General features: G+C 43.8%; 1 protein-coding gene across 1 annotated transcript in view; it reads right to left on the minus strand.

The window, feature by feature from the left end:
• Positions 1-10,216, minus strand: part of OLA1 (Obg like ATPase 1) — a 1,233,063-nt gene extending 1,222,847 nt beyond the window's left edge. The window contains exon 1 of the mRNA XM_044075354.1: positions 10,053-10,216. Within this exon, the coding sequence (XP_043931289.1) occupies positions 10,053-10,216 (164 nt within the window). The remainder of the gene's footprint in view (positions 1-10,052) is intronic.
• Between the last annotated feature and the right edge of the window lie 8,944 nt (positions 10,217-19,160).

Below are 19,160 nucleotides of genomic sequence, written 5' to 3' on the forward strand. Positions count from 1 at the left end.
GTTGGGACGCCTGGGTATGGGCTCCACAGAATCAGGGTTCTCCCACACTCTTCGACAAATCAGATCAAGAAGTTCGTCGAAGGGTGGAGACACCCAGGAGGTGGAGGGCTGAGCACCAAAGGCCTAAAGGAATACTGACTCCTCCTCGGAAGGGGCTTTGGACGGCCAGTCACCTCTTTGTTTCAGTATCTCCAGGATATCGGAGAAGGAAACATCATCAGAGGATGACTTGGGGGACCCCTCCGATTCCTTGAGGTCAGTATCAGAAGTGAGGGACTCATCCTGGGAGTCTATGTGCTTCCTCTTGCACGTTTTCTTTCTGGGGGGCTCCTCAGGCGCTAACTCTGAGGGACCCTCAGAAATCTGGGGACCACTCGTGGGGGTATCCCTAGGCCCTGGTGCTCTGCTGTCCATGGATGGGTGGTGATCAGAAGCTCTCACCGGAGTGGTGGGGGATGGAGTGACTGACCCGCCTGATGTAGCTGATTATCTGGCCAGCGCAGTCCGCATAGCCTCGAAGGACAGCCCCCCCAAATCCGAGGAGCGACCAGTCTCCGAGGCCATGATGGGGGATGGAGTTCCCTGAGCCGATGCACCGAGAGGGAGGCTCGGGACCGAAATAAGCCCCGAGATGTCCCCCTCTGGCCCGACCGAAGAATCCCGGGTCCCGAACCCAGAGGACAGAGCCGATGCTGATGGAGCCAAATGGGGCATCGGAGCCGGCCTAGGAACATCACACGGCACAGAACACTCCAGCTCCGAAGACAGGGATGCGCTCGGAGGAGGAATGATCGAAGACGGGGACGGGACGGGCTCCGGAGCCGACTGGGCTGGAGCCGAAAACAATTTTGCCAAAACCGGTGACTGGAGGAGCCTCTGAACCACCCTATCAACATCCACATCCGAAAGGGTCCTGGAGGATTTGGAAGACAGGGATGGAGAATGAGATCTCCTCTCAAGAGAAGCTGGTCTGAAAATAGGTGATCGGCTCCTAAGAGGTTCCAATAAAATTGGAGCAGACGCCGGTTCCGTCAATACTGACACTTCCTGCGGCCCCGAGGACAGTGGAGCCGAGGAGGTCGATGCAGTTTTTGAGATTTTCTCCGGCGGCTCCAATGAAGCTGACGGAGCCGGAGATCTCTTTTTGACTTGCCAGATTTTGACTTTCCACTGGAAGACGAATCCATAGCCTCTTCAAAATAGGGTTTCAAGAGTCCCTTTAAAATCAGCTTATTCTTTCTCTCTTGGAGAACTCCAGGACTGAACGCATGACAAAAACTGCAGGATTCCTGCAGATGGATGGCTCCCAGGCAATAGACACAAATGGAATGCCCATCGGTAATGGATATTTTGTACCCACATTTAGAGCACTTTTTGAAACCCGAAGGTTTGTGCTCCTTGGGATCTTTAGACATCTTAACTACTACGGCAACAAGGCAAAAACCAAAATCTGAGAACAACACAAAGGCACTCACACTACAAAAAGCGGGAACGATGCTAAACAGTGATCAACACTAAACAGTGACCAAACACACACTGAAGAGCAAACACAAACTCTCAACAAGGGATTGAAACCCACAAGGAAATGGAGAGCCCAAACCTCTAACTTAAACGGTCTAGACCGTACTCATACAGAAGGCAAAAAGAGGAGAACTAGGCCCTATAACTGAAACGGGCCTAGCCCGAGGGAACAGTCAGTGGGATACCACACAACAATCACAACTCTCAACAAACTTAGACTAAGTTAGACAAATAGCTATGAAAATAGCTTTTGATATGAATCAAAACTTTTCTTAAGACAAGAAAAAAAGAGGGTACTCAGCCACAGCCAAGCGAGACCACGTCCGAGCTACACGAGCGACAAACGAGATCTGGGGATATGGAGCAGTGCCCCATGGGATACCTGCTTAGCGCAGCCAATGAAAGACTTCGAACTAAAAAAATCGTCCAAGTTGGAGCTGATATTCGGCTCCAAACCCACAGGTAAGAATGTAGGCGAGATAGGACTACATAACATCTTGAATTTTCTTTCAGAAAGGCTAAATGTTTAAAGCAAGAACTTTGTTACAAGGATTTTTTATAACAAAAAATACAGTAAAATTTATGAAAAGAGGGAACCCATCCATGCTATAATTGTATATTTTGCAAGCATATAGGTTCATAGGTGTTTATTACACTAACAACCACAAGGGTCTTTTTAAGCCTAGACATCCATCCCAAATCTCTGGAAACTTCTTAAGTATAAGCAGGAGTTTGGGAGATGAACCATTTACAGGCTGCCTGTGTCCATTACAGACACAAGTACCAAACCAGGGACAAATTTCCTGTTCCCTACCGATTGTCAAGTTACATATGAATTTGGTTAGGGAAGAACTCTGATTCACAAGGATGGGGAGCCTGTTTCAGAGAAGGGACCGACTCTGGGATACAGACCTGTCTCTCCAGCAGGTCCTATTCATATCTAAGGCAAGGTTTAAGTCTTTAGAGTAGGTAATTCTGATGCTGTTTTTTTTTGCAGATATGCAGGGGGGGGGGTGGGCATCAGAGTGGGGTCTGACAGTGTCTTATATGCCAGGCAAAGATCTCCCTTCAACAACCTGTAGGAGACAAAATACAGGGATAGGGCATTGAGGAGGTCTGCAAATGACATGGTGGACTTCCCAATTGTTGGATATGCCTGATTAGGTACATATCAAAGGAGGCATTGTACTCAGTGATAGGTCTGATGAATGCCAAACACAGTGGAACATTGACTTCCTTGGATTTAGCTGCCATATCTTTGCTTATAAGTTGCACAACACAGAATGATTTCCTCATCGCTATAGACTGATGATGGTCTAAAGGCTAGATTACTGTCTATGTATGTCCCAAGACCCTGACTACCGGGTCAGATCTTAGGGGTGTGTTGTCAGTAGGACAGTTACCAGAGGTGGATGCCTTCCAAAGAATACTATTATGCATTTCCTGGCATTTAGTGTTAGTCCATGGCCCCGACACCAGTTATTTATCTGTGTCAGCCCTTCCTGGAGAACATTTGCAACAGTGGGGGATTCAATGACAGCTCTTAAGACTTTTGTTTTATACATCCCATGATAAAAAAATGAATATATTTTTTAAAGCTTTTGCAATTTGCAATACAGAAAATGTAATACATCAGGCAACCTGTGTTAAATGTCCATGTTTTTACATAGGCTAGACTAAGCAGAAGCTCAAACAGCTTATATGCCTGTATTTGTCGGATATAAGACGCAAAATCAGCACTAATGTTTTAGCAAACCATATTAATGAAATGGGAGTACAACATAGCTTCAAATTTAGAGTTATTAAGTAAGTCATATTAGATATGACAGGTGGTGATATTCACATGTATGCTGAAATGGATGAATACAACTGGATTGTAAGATTACATGCAGATGTACTTCTGGGCTTGAATGAGGCTGTTAGCATAAAACCCCTTTTAAGAGTATGAATTGCATCAGATAATAAATGAGCTTCTGGCTGCTCCCCACTTGTTTTACTTGTAATTTGTTTACTGTAATTTTTTTAATGACATTTCATTTGTATTCTTCTCTTTTTGTTTTATCTGTGGCTGTATCTTCTGTATTGCACACTGTTTTCCAACTGGTCAATGGTAGTAAGTGAAAGTTAATTAAATGCTTTACAAAGGAAGTTTAATATGTTGCATTGAGAAAGTGTTTGCTTTGCTTGCTGCTTTTATCTATTTATGCTTATGAATTAAACGTCTTGTGTATTTGGATTTTTGAACAGATTTTTTTCATTGTATCTGTGAGACAATGTGTCAAGGCATGTCCAGCAACTTCAGTCCTCTAGACATTTGTGTTTTTGTCTTCTGTTATTCCAAGAACTATGACTATTCCAAAACTAGGAATGCAACAGTTGTAAAAATACTATCAGAAAATTCTGCAAAGAGATTGCTAGTCAATTCAGGAAAACATTCTCATTATGCTTAACTGCATCTGTGCTACCTGCATGGGAAAGGTCTGTCTAGAAAATGAGCTCATGGTGCATGTCTCTTTTACCAGTCTTTTGCCTCCAAAGAAAGTAAACAGGAAACAAAGCACTGAGTTACAGATAATTCTAACATCACTTTCAGGAGGAAACATTGGTTAGTCTTGATACCTAATCCTTGGGTGGGGGGACAATATGGCTGCCAACAAGTAGAAGTCTGACTTTCCAAAAACAATCAAGCAGAGGTAAACTACCACTCACAAGACAGATTTCCAAAAAAGAAACTTCAAATCTGCCAAGCCAGCAGGTTAGAACTAAGGAAGTGCAAGAGCCTGTCATCAAGATTTTTCTTTGATAGAACACCAGGCTGCAAGTCAATAGACTATTACATGCCTCAGCAATATCCAGAGATCAGAACCAATCCCTATAGCTTGCATATGTAAGCTAATAACTTTAACCATTAAGCCAACCCCACCATTAATTAAAAATATCTTGCAATACAACATAACAGTTCAAAATATTGTTGGAGAAAAGTACAGTTTTGTACCTACCATAAATGTAGATGTTCGAAGATCCACATTGCTGCAGTCATAACCTGTGGGTAGTCCGCTGTCCTCGGTCGGCCCGAATACCAAAGTGTTAGGCTGGCGTCGGTCATGGTCGCTCAGATCTGACGTCAGTACGCCATGGTATTAAAGCGCATGACCGACGTCATATCCTCAGTCTTTCTTACCCCAGATGTCAGAAGGCCCTAAAAAGAAAAGCCATAGCCAAAAACAGAAAAACCTCCAAAACCCATGTACAAACAATATTTACAACCCAAACCATACAACCACTCCAAACTACAGAGGGGAAGGAGGGAGGGTAAATTGGACTGCAGCAATGTGGATCTTCGAACATCTACATTTATGGTAGGTACAAAACTGTACTATGTTCTTCATCTCACATTGCTGCAGTCATAACCTGTGGGTAGAATCCCAAAGCAAAGGTAAAGGGAGGTTGTCAAAATCATAAAGCATTGGGAGCTGCTAACATGCCCTGCAAGACTGCAGTGGCAAACCCAGCCCTAGATTTGGAATAAAGAGGGAGATGGTAATGATTAGAAAAAGTGTGCACTGAACTCCAAGTAGCTGCTTCCAAAATTTCTTTAGTAGCTACACCCCTTAAAAAAGCAGTAGAAGTGGCAGTAGCCCTAGTGGAATGAGGTCTGATTCCAGCCGGAATCTCCTTACCATGATGAGAATAACAACAAGCAATACAATGGCCAATCCACTTAGAAATAGTTTGTTTTGAAACAGGTTTCCCCTGAGAGCCCAAAGCAAAAGAAACAAATAACTGTTGAGACTGTCTGAACCCTTTAGTCCTGCTCAAATAATAACGCAACTGCCTGTGAATATCCAAAGTGTGCAAAATTTTCTCCCTTTATTTTGGGGATCAGCATAAAAAGTAGGCAAATGAATAGATTGGTTCAAGGCCACATTTGAAACCACTTTAGGCATAAAAGTAGGGTTAGTGCAGAGATACCCTATCCTTATGAAAAATCAGGAAGGGTTCAACTGCCATTAGAGCCTGTAATTCAGATACCCTTCTAGCAGACGTAATGGCCAACAAAAAAGCAGTCTTCCAAGACAAAAACCAACTCAGATGTAGCTGCAGGTTCAAAAGGAGGTAAAGTAAGTTTTTCCAACACAAAATTGAGATCCCAGGAAGGAGTAGGAGCTCTACGCGGGGGTCTTATGTTCTTTGCCCCTCTAAGGAATTGCTTAAACAAAGGATGAGAGAATAATGGTGGGTCACAGTCATAGTGAGCAGAAATGGCTGCAGCATGAACTTTTACAGAGGAGAAAGACAAACCCTTGTCTAATAATTCTGTAAGATATTGAAGTGAAACACTCAAATTAGGCCTGGAAACATCAAAGCTCTTTGCTTTGCTCCAAATAAAAATCTCCTCCATTTATCAGCATAAACTTTCCTTGTACTAGGCCTTCTGGCCTCCAAAATGACATTCAAAACTTGTTGAGGAAGCTGCGACCCTCCAGGTTCTAGAACAGAATATGCCAGGCTGTCAGATGCAGGGACTGTATCCTGACATTGAGGAAATGATTGCCTGCCTGAGACAAAAGGTGTGGAATTGATGGCAAAGGCCAAGGAGGCTCCCGTACTAAACTTCTCAGCAGAGGGTACCAGTGCTGCCGTGGCCAATCTGGAGCTATTAGAATCATGGAGGGCTTGTCCTGACTGACCTTCAAGAGCACCTTGGGAAGGAGAGGCAGATGAGGAAAGGCATAGACGTGAAGATTGTTCCAACTGAATGATAGAGCATCCACTTTCCAAGCTTTTGGATGAAACATCTTTGTGCAAAACTTTGGCAACTGGAAATTTAGTGGAGAAGCGAACAGATCTATGTCTGGAGTCCCCCATATCACTGTCAACTGTCGAAATACATGAGGATCCAACTTCCACTCGTGGGGATCCACCATCTGTCTGCTCAAAACATCTGCTAAGGAGTTCTGTGCTCCTGGCAGAAACCTTGCCTGAAGAGTGAGGTGCAAACTGAGAGCAGTCTCCCACAAAATCATAGCTTGCCTGCAAAGAGGGTACAAATGGGTTCCCCCTTGCTTGTTGATGTACCACATGACAGTTGTGTTGTCTGTTTGAATCAACACTTGTCTTGGGTGAAGTAGATCCTTGAAAGCCATCAATGCAAATTGGACTGCTAACATCTCCTTCAAGTTGATATGTAAATGTTGAAGTCTGGCAGGCCACGTGTCTTGAACCCATTTTCCATTGAGGTGTGCTCCACAAGCCTTGTCTGAGGCATCTGTCGTTAAGATCTGACTCGCCTCTGGTCGGGTCACAGAGAGTCCCTTGTTTAGGTGACATTCCTGAGCCCACCACAAAAATTCCTTTTGAATGCAAGGTATTATCTGAATGACAGTGTCCAGATCGTGGCAGTGTTGCGTCCATACACTTTTGAGATACCATTGTAGCTTCCTCATATGCAGTTTGGCATTGGGAAGCACCAGAATACAAGATGCCATGAACCCCAAGGCTTGAAGGACTGTCCTTGCAGTCAGCCTGGACCGTAGAGACAATTGTTGGAAGTAAAGCGTAAGATTTCTTTGCTTGTCCGGGGTCAAAAAAGCCATCTGGGAGGCTGTATTCAGTCTCACACCCAGAAAGCACATTTCCTGAGAGGGTACTAGACTGGACTTTGTTTCGTTCACAGAATACCCTAGGCACCTTAACACTGCCATAACATACTGTAGATGGTGAAGTAGCTTGTTATTGTCTTGAGCAAGAATCAGGCAGTCATCCAAATAAGGATAAATTTGTATTCCTCTTAACCTTAAGAAGGCTATCACCAGAGCCAGAACCTTTGTGAACACCCTGGGCGCAGTAGATAAGCCAAAGGGCAATGCAGAGAACTGATAATGTAAAGTCCCAGCCCGAAAACGCAGGAATCTCCTGCAACTGGGCCTGATAGGAATATGAAGATAAGCCTCTTTGAGATCCAGAGTTACCATCCAGTGATCTTTGCCCAACAGAGGCAGAAGTTGTTGCAAAGTCAACATTTTGAATTTTGGAATGTCCAGGTATGTGTTGAGGATAGATAAATCCAAAATTGGCCTCCAAGTGTTTCCTTTCTTCGGTACAAGAAACAGGCGAGAATAAAATCCTAGGCCCACTTCTGACAGAGGGACCTGCTGTATAGCCCCCATTTGAAGAAGTAAAGAAATCTGTTTGTGAGCCTCCACCCTTTGCTGAGGAGGAACGTCTGGCATGCCTTTGAAAGGAGGCAATGTGTGGAAATAAAACTTGTAGCCTCGGTCTATAATGTCCAACACCCATTTGTCCTGGGTGACCAAAAGCCAGTTTTGCCTGAAGAGTGCCAACTTTCCTCCCAGAGGAGCTGCCAGACAGGAAGGATCTGGCAGCTGAAGATGCAGGTCATTGGGTCTGTTTACAAAAGGACTGGCCCCTGCCCTCACCCGTAGATTGTGCAGGGGAACTCCACGTTCTAGGCCTGAAAGAACCCTGAGCTCTGCCCCTACCACGTCTAGATCTGCCCCTAGACTGTAAATCAGAAGAAGGGTAAGCCCATCCCTTAGTAGGCCAATTTCTGCTAAACTTAGGGGTCTGCACCTGCAAAAAATCCTTAACAGTCTGCATAGACTTAGCTTTGTCTTCCATTTTCTTTAAGGCTGACTCCACAGGAGAACCAAACAAAACTTCAGACTGCAGAGGAGCATCCAAAATTCGAGCTTTAACATGCTCTGACAAGTTCTGATCCTTAAGCCAGGCGTGCCTACGAATAACTGATCCAGTGGCAGCCACCCTGGAAGAAGCCTGTAAAGCATCGAAACCACACTGCAAAGAATGCTTACCCACCTGATCAGAGGCATGAACCAAATCCTGTAATTCCTTACACTCTATGCCCTCTGCCAAAGCATCTACCTTAGATTTTAACTGAGTAAGGAGAAAATTCTGGTACTTCAACATATGAAACTGGCAATTCAAAGCCCTCATTGCTAGAGTGGAAGAGGTATACACTTTTTACCCCACCTATCCAAAGCTCTAGAATCTTTATCCATAGGAACTGGATTCTTTACAACAGAAGCCCTGACACCCTTAGGTCCCTGGCTAATAGTTTCTGGGTCAGCCCTTGGGCTCTTATACAGATATTTATGAGCCTCTGGCACTCTGTAATACCTATCTGGTTTAACTGGCGCAGGAGGCAAAGAGTCTGGATTAAGGGAAGCCTCAGAGAAAACATCCTGAACAACATCCAAAACAGTAGGTATAGCCAAGGGCCGATGTTGTGGTAAAAACAAAAATTCCCTAAGCCTCTTTCGGGAATCTGAGAAATCCTGACCTTCCCATTTAAAATGCTCCCTCATAGAATGCAGGGTTTCTGAAAAAGAAAAATCCTCTGGAGGAGAAGCAGAAGGACTGGAATCCTCTGCGTCTGAATCAGAAAAAGGAGGAAAAAACTGAATGTCTTCAGCCGAAGACTCTGAGTAATCTGAAGAATGTTCCAAACCTTCCACCTCTGGCTCCACCCTAGGCCTCTTATCTGGAGGGGGCATAGAACCCCTGATTAAGGAAATCAAATCTTCTGCCATTTTTAGCATGTGTTTTTTAGGTACAGAACCTGCAGAACTAGGACTGACACCAGAGGAAGACAAACCAGGCCTGACCTTGGAAGGTACCTTAGAGACAGAAGGGGAAGGCCTAACCACCTTATGCAAAGAAGGGAGTACAGCAACCTGAGAGGCCCCCTCAGCCTGACCCGACTCCTGAGAGGCCACATCTTGCAAAATTAACGGCTCCCCCTGAGACTCAGCTGAAACCTCGGCTGGATCCACAGATTCCACCGTAGTTTCTAAAGAACCGGCGTCCGGAACGGACGACTCATCCTGCTTGGACTTTAACGATTTTTCCTTGCGCTTCTTAGCGGTAGCGGGCGTCGGAGGATCCGACGGCATATTGTAATTACACCGCTTACGAAGACAAGCCTAGCGCAATCTAACCTACGTTTAATGGTGCGCTTATTAAATCTAGCACAAAAGCGACACCCGACTACGTCGTGCTCAGGCCCCAAACAAGGAATACAGAGAGAGTGGTAATCCCTATGCGGTATCTGTTTCCCACAAGAAATACAATTATTCACTTTTTCTGACATCCGGAATTAACTGAGGCAAGAAAAAACAAAAATATTCCCCAACGGGGTACTTAGCCCAACTTGGTTTTCGGTCTGAAACTCAGAATATGAAAATTTCAGAACGCCGAACGGCACTTGCAAACGCTGCTTCTGCTTCGGACCATGCGGCAAGAAAGACTGAGGATATGACGTCGGTCATGCGCTTTAATACCATGGCGTACTGACATCCGATCTGAGCGACCATGACCGACGCCAGCCTAACACTTTGGTATTCGGGCTGACCGAGGACAGCGGACTACCCACAGGTTATGACTGCAGCAATATGAGATGAAGAACATCAAATGTTTTTCTGACACATGTAACTTACTGATTACACACCAAGTACTTCTTTACAGAATTGTGAATCAACTGAAGTTACCTGGCAGGTTTATGATAGTCGCAAAGAAAGTCGAATCTTTCATCAGGAACAGGAACTCTGCTTTCGTTTGGATCAATGGTACAAAATGGAAAGTTTTCTGCTGCAGCTTGGCTCTTTGTTAAGACATTGAAAAATGTAGACTTCCTGTAAATCAGAGAGACCATTTATTAGATTCATAGGTTCAGATTCATAGCTAAGTATAAGGCTAGCTGCCTTTGCAGGCATTTTTAAGCCCATCCAATGCCCCTCAAAGGTGAGAATCAAACTCTGTACTTTGTGAATGTGGGGTAAATAGCTTAACCATTATGCCAACCCCCAACAATTAGGGCTTTCCAGGACTGTAAAGTCCTACAGGTTTCCTCGGCCTTAGACCACAAAGTTCTTCTGTCCCATACAGCTTGTATGTGTTACTACCATTTACATTCCAAACCCAGGAGGGATAAACAGTGCAGTGATCTGTTACCACATCCATCATCGTGGATAAGAGCCTGTCCCTAAGCTGTATGATCCCAATACAAATTATAATACATAAATTACATAGCCATCTTAAGATCATTAATTAATGCAGAATTAAGTATTTAGAAGCAGCTAGTCTGCTTCCATAACAAAAAATATCAACTAGCGGTTTCTACTCTGCAACTCAATACATTTAATGCAAGCAAGGAAAAGCCTCAGGCCAACACCACTGCATAAAACAGTCTGTTCAGTGTTTCTAACAAAGTTAATACAATAATAAACAAAAATAAGAAGTTATGTACTTACCATAAAGTTCCATGTTTGTTGTCCATCTCGCCTACATCCTTGCAGGTTGAGGTTCGGAGCCGATCACAGCTCCGACTCGGCTGAATACTAAAGCTCGAGAGCTTCCACTGGCTCGAGGCTAACCCCTATCCCATGATGCTCTGGGCCACATCCCCACATCTTGTCTGCAAGTGAAAGCTTTAGACTAACCCAAATAACTACACCAGAAAAATACATCTATATCTATATCCAGATGTTTGGTATGAGCCAAAAAACTTCGAAACTCCAAATCATCATAACTATGTACATAAATATAGAATTGTCTACCCGTTCCTCCAGAAACACAGGATGGGGGTAGGAGGGCGGGACGCAAGAATGTAGGCGAAATGGACAACAAACATGGAACGTTATGGTAAGTACATAACTTCTTAATGTTATGTTGCCCTATCTCGCCATAATATTTGCAGGTTGGGGCAGCGTCCCTAGCACCTTAATCCCGGGGTGGCTCAAGAACAAATACTCTTCAACACAGTGGATCCAAAGGAATACCTGTTCCGGGAGGCCACATCTACTTTGTAATGAGCGATAAAGGTATGAGGTCTTAACCATGTGGCAACTGCACAAATAGAGTCAATAGGAAGTCTGGTCTGAAAGGCCGAGGATGCAGAGACTGCTCTTGTGGAATGTCCCTTTATCTTCCCTGGTAGTAGTTTATTATTCTTACTCTAAGAGAAGGAAATGCAATCAGTCAACCATTTTGACAAAGTTACTTTGGAAGCTGACAACCCTTTCTTGTCAGAAAAGGACACACAGAGCTGGTCGGATTTCCTGAGGTCTTTTGTCCTATATAGGTAAAAGCGTAACTGCTTATGTACATCCAACTGATACAATTTATTCTCTGCCTAGTCACTGTAGTTTGGAAAAAACACAGGCAATTCAATGGATTTGTTTATATTATTTTCTGAACAGACTTTTGGAAAGAACAATGGATTAGTTCTGAAGGATACCCTATCCTTGTGAAAAATGATACAAGGGGAATGAATAGAAAGATTGTAATTCTGATAACCGTCTGGCAGAGGTTATGGCTACTAAAAAGAGAGTCTTCCATGACAAATACTTCAAATCAGAAGATGATGTGGGTACAAAGGGTGGTAAAATCAATGAGTTTAGAGAACAAGACTTGGGTCCCAAGGGACTGGGGGCTCTTTGATCAGGGGTCTGAGTAAGAAAGTGCCTTTGAGGAAAGCTTTACATAACCTATAAGACATAATAGGAACACTGATTTCTCCAGTATGGTAATTAGAAATGGCTGTCGACTGAACTCTGATTGTCGCTGGTGCAGCTCCTTCGTCAAAGAGTTTGGAAAGAAATTCTAGGATTGCAGTTACAGGAGCTATAAAAGGTTCTATGTTCTGTTCCACAGCCCAGCATAAAAATCTTTTCCACTTACCGGAATACAATCGCCTTATAGACTGTTTATGGGAAGAGGAGAGACTATGACTCACCGCAGGGGAAAAAAAAAAAAAAAGAGTAACATCTAGCTAAGCGTGGCATTGGAGCAGCCATGCTGTCAACTTGAGGGTTTGGACAGATGGATGGAACTCCCCCGAAGAGTGGGTCAGGAGGTCTAGAATTGGATCCAGAATCCAAGGTTCCTCCAGCAGATGGGTCCAAAGAAAGGGGAACCAATGGAAACACACGGAATCCCTGACGTCTCAAGTGAGCCGTGAACACTGCCATGCATTTGAACACTCTGGGGACTGTAGTGAGACCAAAGGGCAGGGCTCAAAATTGGTGATGACTGGCTCCGAGAAGAAAGTGTAAGTGCCTCCTGGATCGCCTGTCCATCTTTATATGGTAGTACACATCCTGGAAATCTATTGAGCACATCCAATTGTCTTTCCCGATAAACAGGAATATTGACTGCAGCGTTACCATCCAGAATTCTGACTTTTTCACTGCTTTGTTTAGCTTGCTAAGATCTAGAATGGATCTAGAGTCCCCTGTCTTTTTTGGAAAAACAAAGAATCTCGAGCAAGTTCGGATCCCATGTGGTCTGCGGGGACCTCTTGGATGACTCTTTTTTTCTAGCAATGAGAGTATCTCGTGTTGCACAGTCCTTTTGACCAGGTGGGAACGTCTGGTAAGGACTGGTTTACCGGAGGGGGAATGGAAAATGGTATGCAATAGCCTCTGGATATAATTGTTTGTACCAATTTGCCTTGGAAGATTTCTTGCCAGACATTTAGGTACAGCAGTGACAATCGACCCCCCCCCCCCGACCACCTCCAGAGAAGAGCCGGTGGGGCCTCCTTTCGGGAGCGCTGGAAGGCCCTGTCAGAGAATGTATCTCTGTCGCCCTGATTTTGCACAGCCCCCCGCCACATGGTCGTCTTCCATTATAACTTCCCCCTCTGCCCCTGGGGGAAGAGTCACCACGCGAGTCAGAAAAACCTTTTTGTGACTTGCAGAACCACATCTTTCCACCCTTTTGACCTATGGGATAAGGTTTAGACGGGGCAGAAAAATGGACTCCCAACAGCAGATATGGTTTTCCCGTCCTGCTCTCACCTGGTCAAAGTTTCTTTCACCTTTGGTCCAAAAAGGGATAAACCATCAAAGGGGGCATTGGTGAAGGAAGACTTGGGCAAAGTTGCAAAGGCGCATCCGGGAATGCCTCCTCAGGGAAATTCCTGTCACTGCCACTCTAACTGCTCCATCAGCCGCATATGAAATGAGTCTCATGGAGAAGTTAACTATGGAATTGAGGGTGGAGAGCTGTGAGGATACTTTGTATACCCCTGAGCTACAGAACCCTAAAGGGTATCTCCCAGCTCTTTGAGGAGATCCCTTTGAAGTCTCGTAAAATGGGTAAGGTAATTAAGCGCTCGCAGGGTGAAGGCCGCTGAAGAAAAGGCATGCTTTCCATATCTGTCTATGGTCCTAGACTCTTGTTAGTAGGATGGACAGACAAGGAGGTCTCCGATAGCTCCTTCATGGTGGCCGCCACCACCATCGCATCTACAGGGACACCCTTAGTCAGGAAATCCTTCTTTGAGGGAGCAGTAATAAATTTGTTAGGCCTCCTCGGAACAGGCTCCACTGTACCAGGCGATGTCTAGGCCTTATGAGAGATGACACCCAAAAGCTGGTCAAATGAGGGAGTCATCCAGGAGGTGGAAGGGTGAGACCCAAAACCCTCCAGGTATACAGATTCATCCTCTGAAGAGTTGGTGGACTTCCAGCCACCTCTCTGTTTCAAGATCTCAAGGATGTAGGAGAAAGAGACATCCTCAGAGGGGGACCGTGGGGACCCTTTCAGTCTCATCCAAATTGGTTATCAGAAGTGACAGACTTAGGGGAGTCTATGTGCTTCCTCTTGCACAGTCTCTTCCTAGGGACTTCTTCAGAGGGGTACTCCGGAGAAGTTTTGGAAGAGACAATGCCACCTGCAGGGGCGTCCTGAGGTTCTGGGTCTCTACGCTTGGGAGGGAGCAGTGGTGTGGAGATAGACACTGGCAGCTAGGAGGGATGAGAAATTGGCTCTGACAGCGGGGCTGTATAGGGAGATAGCACCCTCTCCATCAGTTCGAAAGCCCCCTGCCCCGCTCCGAAGAGACAGAAGGTTGACTCTGAAGTGGAGCTGGTGGCTACGAAACTGAGGTAGGAGTAGAGTTCAACTTAGCGACGGCACCGAGAGGTAGAGTCGGATTGGACGACTGTCGGCACCGACTCTCCTCCCCGGACTCGACTAGCAGGCGTGGGCTCCTAGATTCCTCGACATCGGAAGGAGCCAAGGACATCAGAGTCGAGGTCAGAACCAAAGATACCAAAGGTTGTCTCAGTGCCGATGGTTCTGCTATCGGATCAAATCTTTCTGGCTCCAACGACTCCAGGGTGATCAGAGGAGGAATCAAAAAGGCAGGTGCCGAATGGGGTGGCCCCGATTTCTTTGGGGCCAGAGACGACAACATTTTAGCCAGGGCCGTTGTTCGGGGCAATTTCTTCACCACCCGCTCCACGTCATCATCAGATAAACTCCTGGAGGAATGGATGAAAAAGGAAGGAGATCTGCCTCTCTCTAAAATAGGAGATCTCAGTGTTGGAGATATCGGTTCCAATAAAGGAGACAGACTCCTTGATATAGAGATATCAGCTCCATGGACATTCTAGGTGCTGAAGAGGATTCTTTAGTTCCACACTTATTGGAATAAAGAGCCCTCAGTTCTGACAATACCATTTTCTTTGGTGGCTCTGAAACTGTAGCTGTAGTAGACTGTCTTTTCAGTGATTTATAGGTTCATAGATTATAGATAGGTTCATAGATTAGTACTAGACTAATTGCCCTTGTGAGTCATTTTAAGCCTAGCCAATTATCCCTTGTGAGACTCAAACCCTGCACCTTGTGTTTGTAAGGCAAACATCTTAACCATTACGCCACCCTCCTAACCAGTGTGGGTTAAAGAAGGGGAGGAAGATTTGGAGCTCTGGGAGGTATCTAAAGCTTCCTGGAAAGGCCCTTTTAATAAACCCATTGCCATCAACTTACTCTTTCTCTCATGGAACACCCTGCTACTGAATCCGTGACATATGGTGCAGGAGTCCTGGAAATGGATGGCAACGAGGCAGTAAATGCAACTCGTGTGCCCATCCATGAGAGACATCTTTTGAGTGCATTTATCGCACTTCTTGAACCCTGACTGCTTACGCTCCCTGGGTTCCTTATCCTTAGTCTATTTGTTTGCCTGTAGTGATAGACAGGATGTCTAACTACCAAGACAAAATCTATACCTGCAAAAACACACACAACAAACTGTAACTATGACTATAAACTACAGTGAAGAAAATGTATTTATTTTAAACAAGAATGTAACACCAAGAAAAATAACGGAACTCAAACGGATTTTAACCTTAAGGGGAAGCGACCCTCTAACTTAAATGGGCCCACGAGAGCCCTCTAAGTTAAACAGAACTCTCACTGGTAGTTGGGAAGGGGAGAAAAACTAACTACTACAATGACCGAACGCAGAATACATGAAAACTAACAATCTAGAAAGAAGGTAGAAGGGAGAGAAAAAAATTTAGACAAAAAGAATTAGGAAAACCTATACTTAGCCAACGAACCAGCAGGAACACTTCTCAATCGCTTGAGTGGCAAACAAGATCTGTAGATGTGGCCCTGAGCATCATGGGATAGGGGTTAGCCTCGAGCCAATGGAAGCTGTCGAGCTTTAATATTCGGCCGAATCAGAGCCGTGATCGGCTCCGAGACCCAACCTGCCAGAATTATGGCGAGATAGGGCAACAATACCACAAATATTATAGTTAAAAAAAAATCCAAATTTATCCAAAGGCCTTATTAATGATAAAGCAATCAAACAGCCACAATAGCACCCATTTGCTTATTTATGCCTTTGTTATAAAACAGGACTAACTAGCCTCAACAGGATCAAATTCTTACAAATCTAAACAGTCAACCAGGAAAAAAAATCCACATTTTAAGTTTCTAAATGTTTTCATAGGAGAGCTGTTTCTCTCTCTCTCTCTCTGTATATGTGTGTGTGTGTGTATATATATATATATATATATATATATATATATATATATATACACACACACACACACACACACACACACACACACACATATACATAGAGAGAAATGTATAGAGTGAGGAGAGAGACATTATGATATATATGTATATATACATACACACACGTGTAAATATTATATATGCATACATACGTGTGTGTGTGTGTGTGTGTGTGTGTGTGTGTGTGTGTGTGTGTGTGTGTGTTGGGGGCTATATCTCCTCATTGCTGCATACTTAGTGTACTAACTCAAACTGTATGACCTTAAAATATACTTATCACTCTGAGGTATGTGTGGCAATGGGGTTGGATGCAAGCTCCTGCATAAACAGTGTGTTTTACTATCAGTAGTATTTTATTAGTTATTTGGCTGTGGTGGTAAAGTGGTAAGCGTTGTCGCCTCACAGCAAGAGGTTTTCCAGTTCGATTCTCGGCTGGACCGCCTTCTGTGTGGAGCCTGCATGTCCTCCCTGTGGTCGAGTGACATTTAAAGACATGCAGGTAGGTGCATGCGTGAATGGGTGTGCCTTCATTGAAGGCTGGGCTGGCACCTCAAAAAATCTACTGCCAATCATAAGCGGACCGACATTCCGCTGTGGCAACCCCTATCTGGGAAAAGCCAAAAGACATTACTTAGTTTTATTAGTTATTTATTTACATGTAAGCTCCTGGATGAACATAATGTACTCAAACTTGCTGCACCTAGTTTAAAACAATAGTGCTTAAGACTTCCGGTATGGTCACTGACAGTTAAACTGCAGCTCACTAAACTACAAAACAGGAGACCTGAAAATTACATAAAATCAGTGTAAAGGTCAGAGTCAGAAAAGAGTTAACAGAGTTTATCTGCAAAAATTTTGCAAAGCGTGCAAAAAAAAAAAAAAAGAGCACTAAAGTAAAAGAGAAAGGCAGAGAGAGTGAGGTGGCCAGAAATGAAACCTAAGTGGTGACCAATATACACTAAATCCAACCTACTGTTACCAGTACGCTTGAAAATAAAACAGATGATAGCCTCGATTAACTTGAGAATCATTTCATATATTTTGACAGAGTATAGTGCCTCCAACAACAGAAAGATGGAAGAAGTCAAGGTGAAACTCTCTAACAATTTGAACACCTTTACGGAGTTAAAGAACACAGAGAGACAAAGTAGAGAATTGTGGAACAGGAATCAAGAAGTGAAAAAAAAATTCAAGTAAAATTAACTGAAGTGGAAGACCATGCCTGCAGAGAATATTTAAGATTTTCAGTGATCACAGATTAAGTGCAGTGGAAAGACTGCATGAACTTTGTTAAGAAGTGTATCAGTGAGGTAATGGGAATGCCCAGACATGAAATTCAGACAGAAAGGGCACATAGGGTAAGCACACGATAGCCAGAGCAAATGAAATGAAATCATGATTCTGGCAAAGGCAGAGAGAGTGAGCTTCAATATAAGGAATAAGTTGTTGCGTCTTTCGGCTTTTTCCGGTTAGGGGTTGCCACAGCGGAACTCCAGTCCGCTAATGATTGGCAGTAGATTTTGACGTGCCGACTTGACAGGTCTGACGCACAACCTTCAACGAAGGTACGCCCATTCACGCATGTCTCCACACAGAAGACGCTCTAGCTGAGAATCGAACCGGACAGCGTCTTACTATGAGGCGACAACGGTACCGCAGCACCACCACCGCAGTCCAATATATTTATCAAAATTATGGAAAAAGGGCCAAATTTTGAAACTAGGCATTACTATCAACGTAGATAGTAACTACTTGCTTCAAACCAGAAATAATCAGAGTGCATATATTCTGGGGACCAGGCTGGCAAGAGACATGAGCTGAGAAGAGAGAAACTGGATTTAAGAGATAAAATCAGGGAGATTTGTCAGCAAGAAAATAGTCAAAGATAAAGGTCCAGCAAAAGAGTTGCGATAGCACACACCAGCAAAAGCATTTCTTATTTCAGTAAAATATGTCCAAGAAAGAAAGAGAGATAAGGGCACACACACAGAGGGGTTGGTAAGCCTCAAGATATCTAAGCAGCAAGAAGTCATTAAGGAAGAGGATTAGTATGTTCGGAACCAAATACTGAGGAGGGCATGAAGATATATACATAGCATAGTGGAGTATGACATGAAAGATTTACATGGACTTAAACTGCAGTATGGACACCAGATAATAAAAAGACAAAAATGATGCTGAATATATAGTCAAACCCAAAAATTAAAAAGGAGTCTTGAATCAGTTAAAAGAAAATATTACTCAAAAAACATACTTTCAAAATAAACAGAGGAGAGGGAGACAAAGTACTATAGGGAGGGCTAATGAAAGGATCACACAAGAATTGAAATCAATACATCACTAAAAATAATGAATCATACTACAATAATAGATGATTAGCCAAGGGAAGATGAGGGGAGGGATTGGGAAAATTAGATGGAGGATAAACAAGACAAAAACAGAATAAAACAGTATAAATAAGCCCTGCTCAGAAACAAATACAAGTGGGGAGACTGTTGTAGAGAAGGGAAATATGACAAAGAAAAACAATTACATGAGAAATTAGTTTTTTGTAGATAACATAGCCAGAAGAGAATTTGAGTTAAGAAATTTTTCTAATCAGGAGAAAAAAATAAACATGACAAATAGTTGATGGAACAGGCTTTGGCTGCTTTCACTACATAGCAAGATGGAAAGCTGATTTTTACCAATCAAAAGCAAATGTGTAGGGGAAAAAGACCCAAAAGGAATAAGAAGAGAGGGAAGGGCTCTAAAAAGACAGCAAGAAGAAGAGG

This window comes from Protopterus annectens, chromosome 6.part1, assembly GCF_019279795.1.
Source record: "Protopterus annectens isolate FY-2018-M chromosome 6.part1, PAN1.0, whole genome shotgun sequence".
NCBI lineage: Eukaryota > Metazoa > Chordata > Ceratodontiformes > Protopteridae > Protopterus > Protopterus annectens.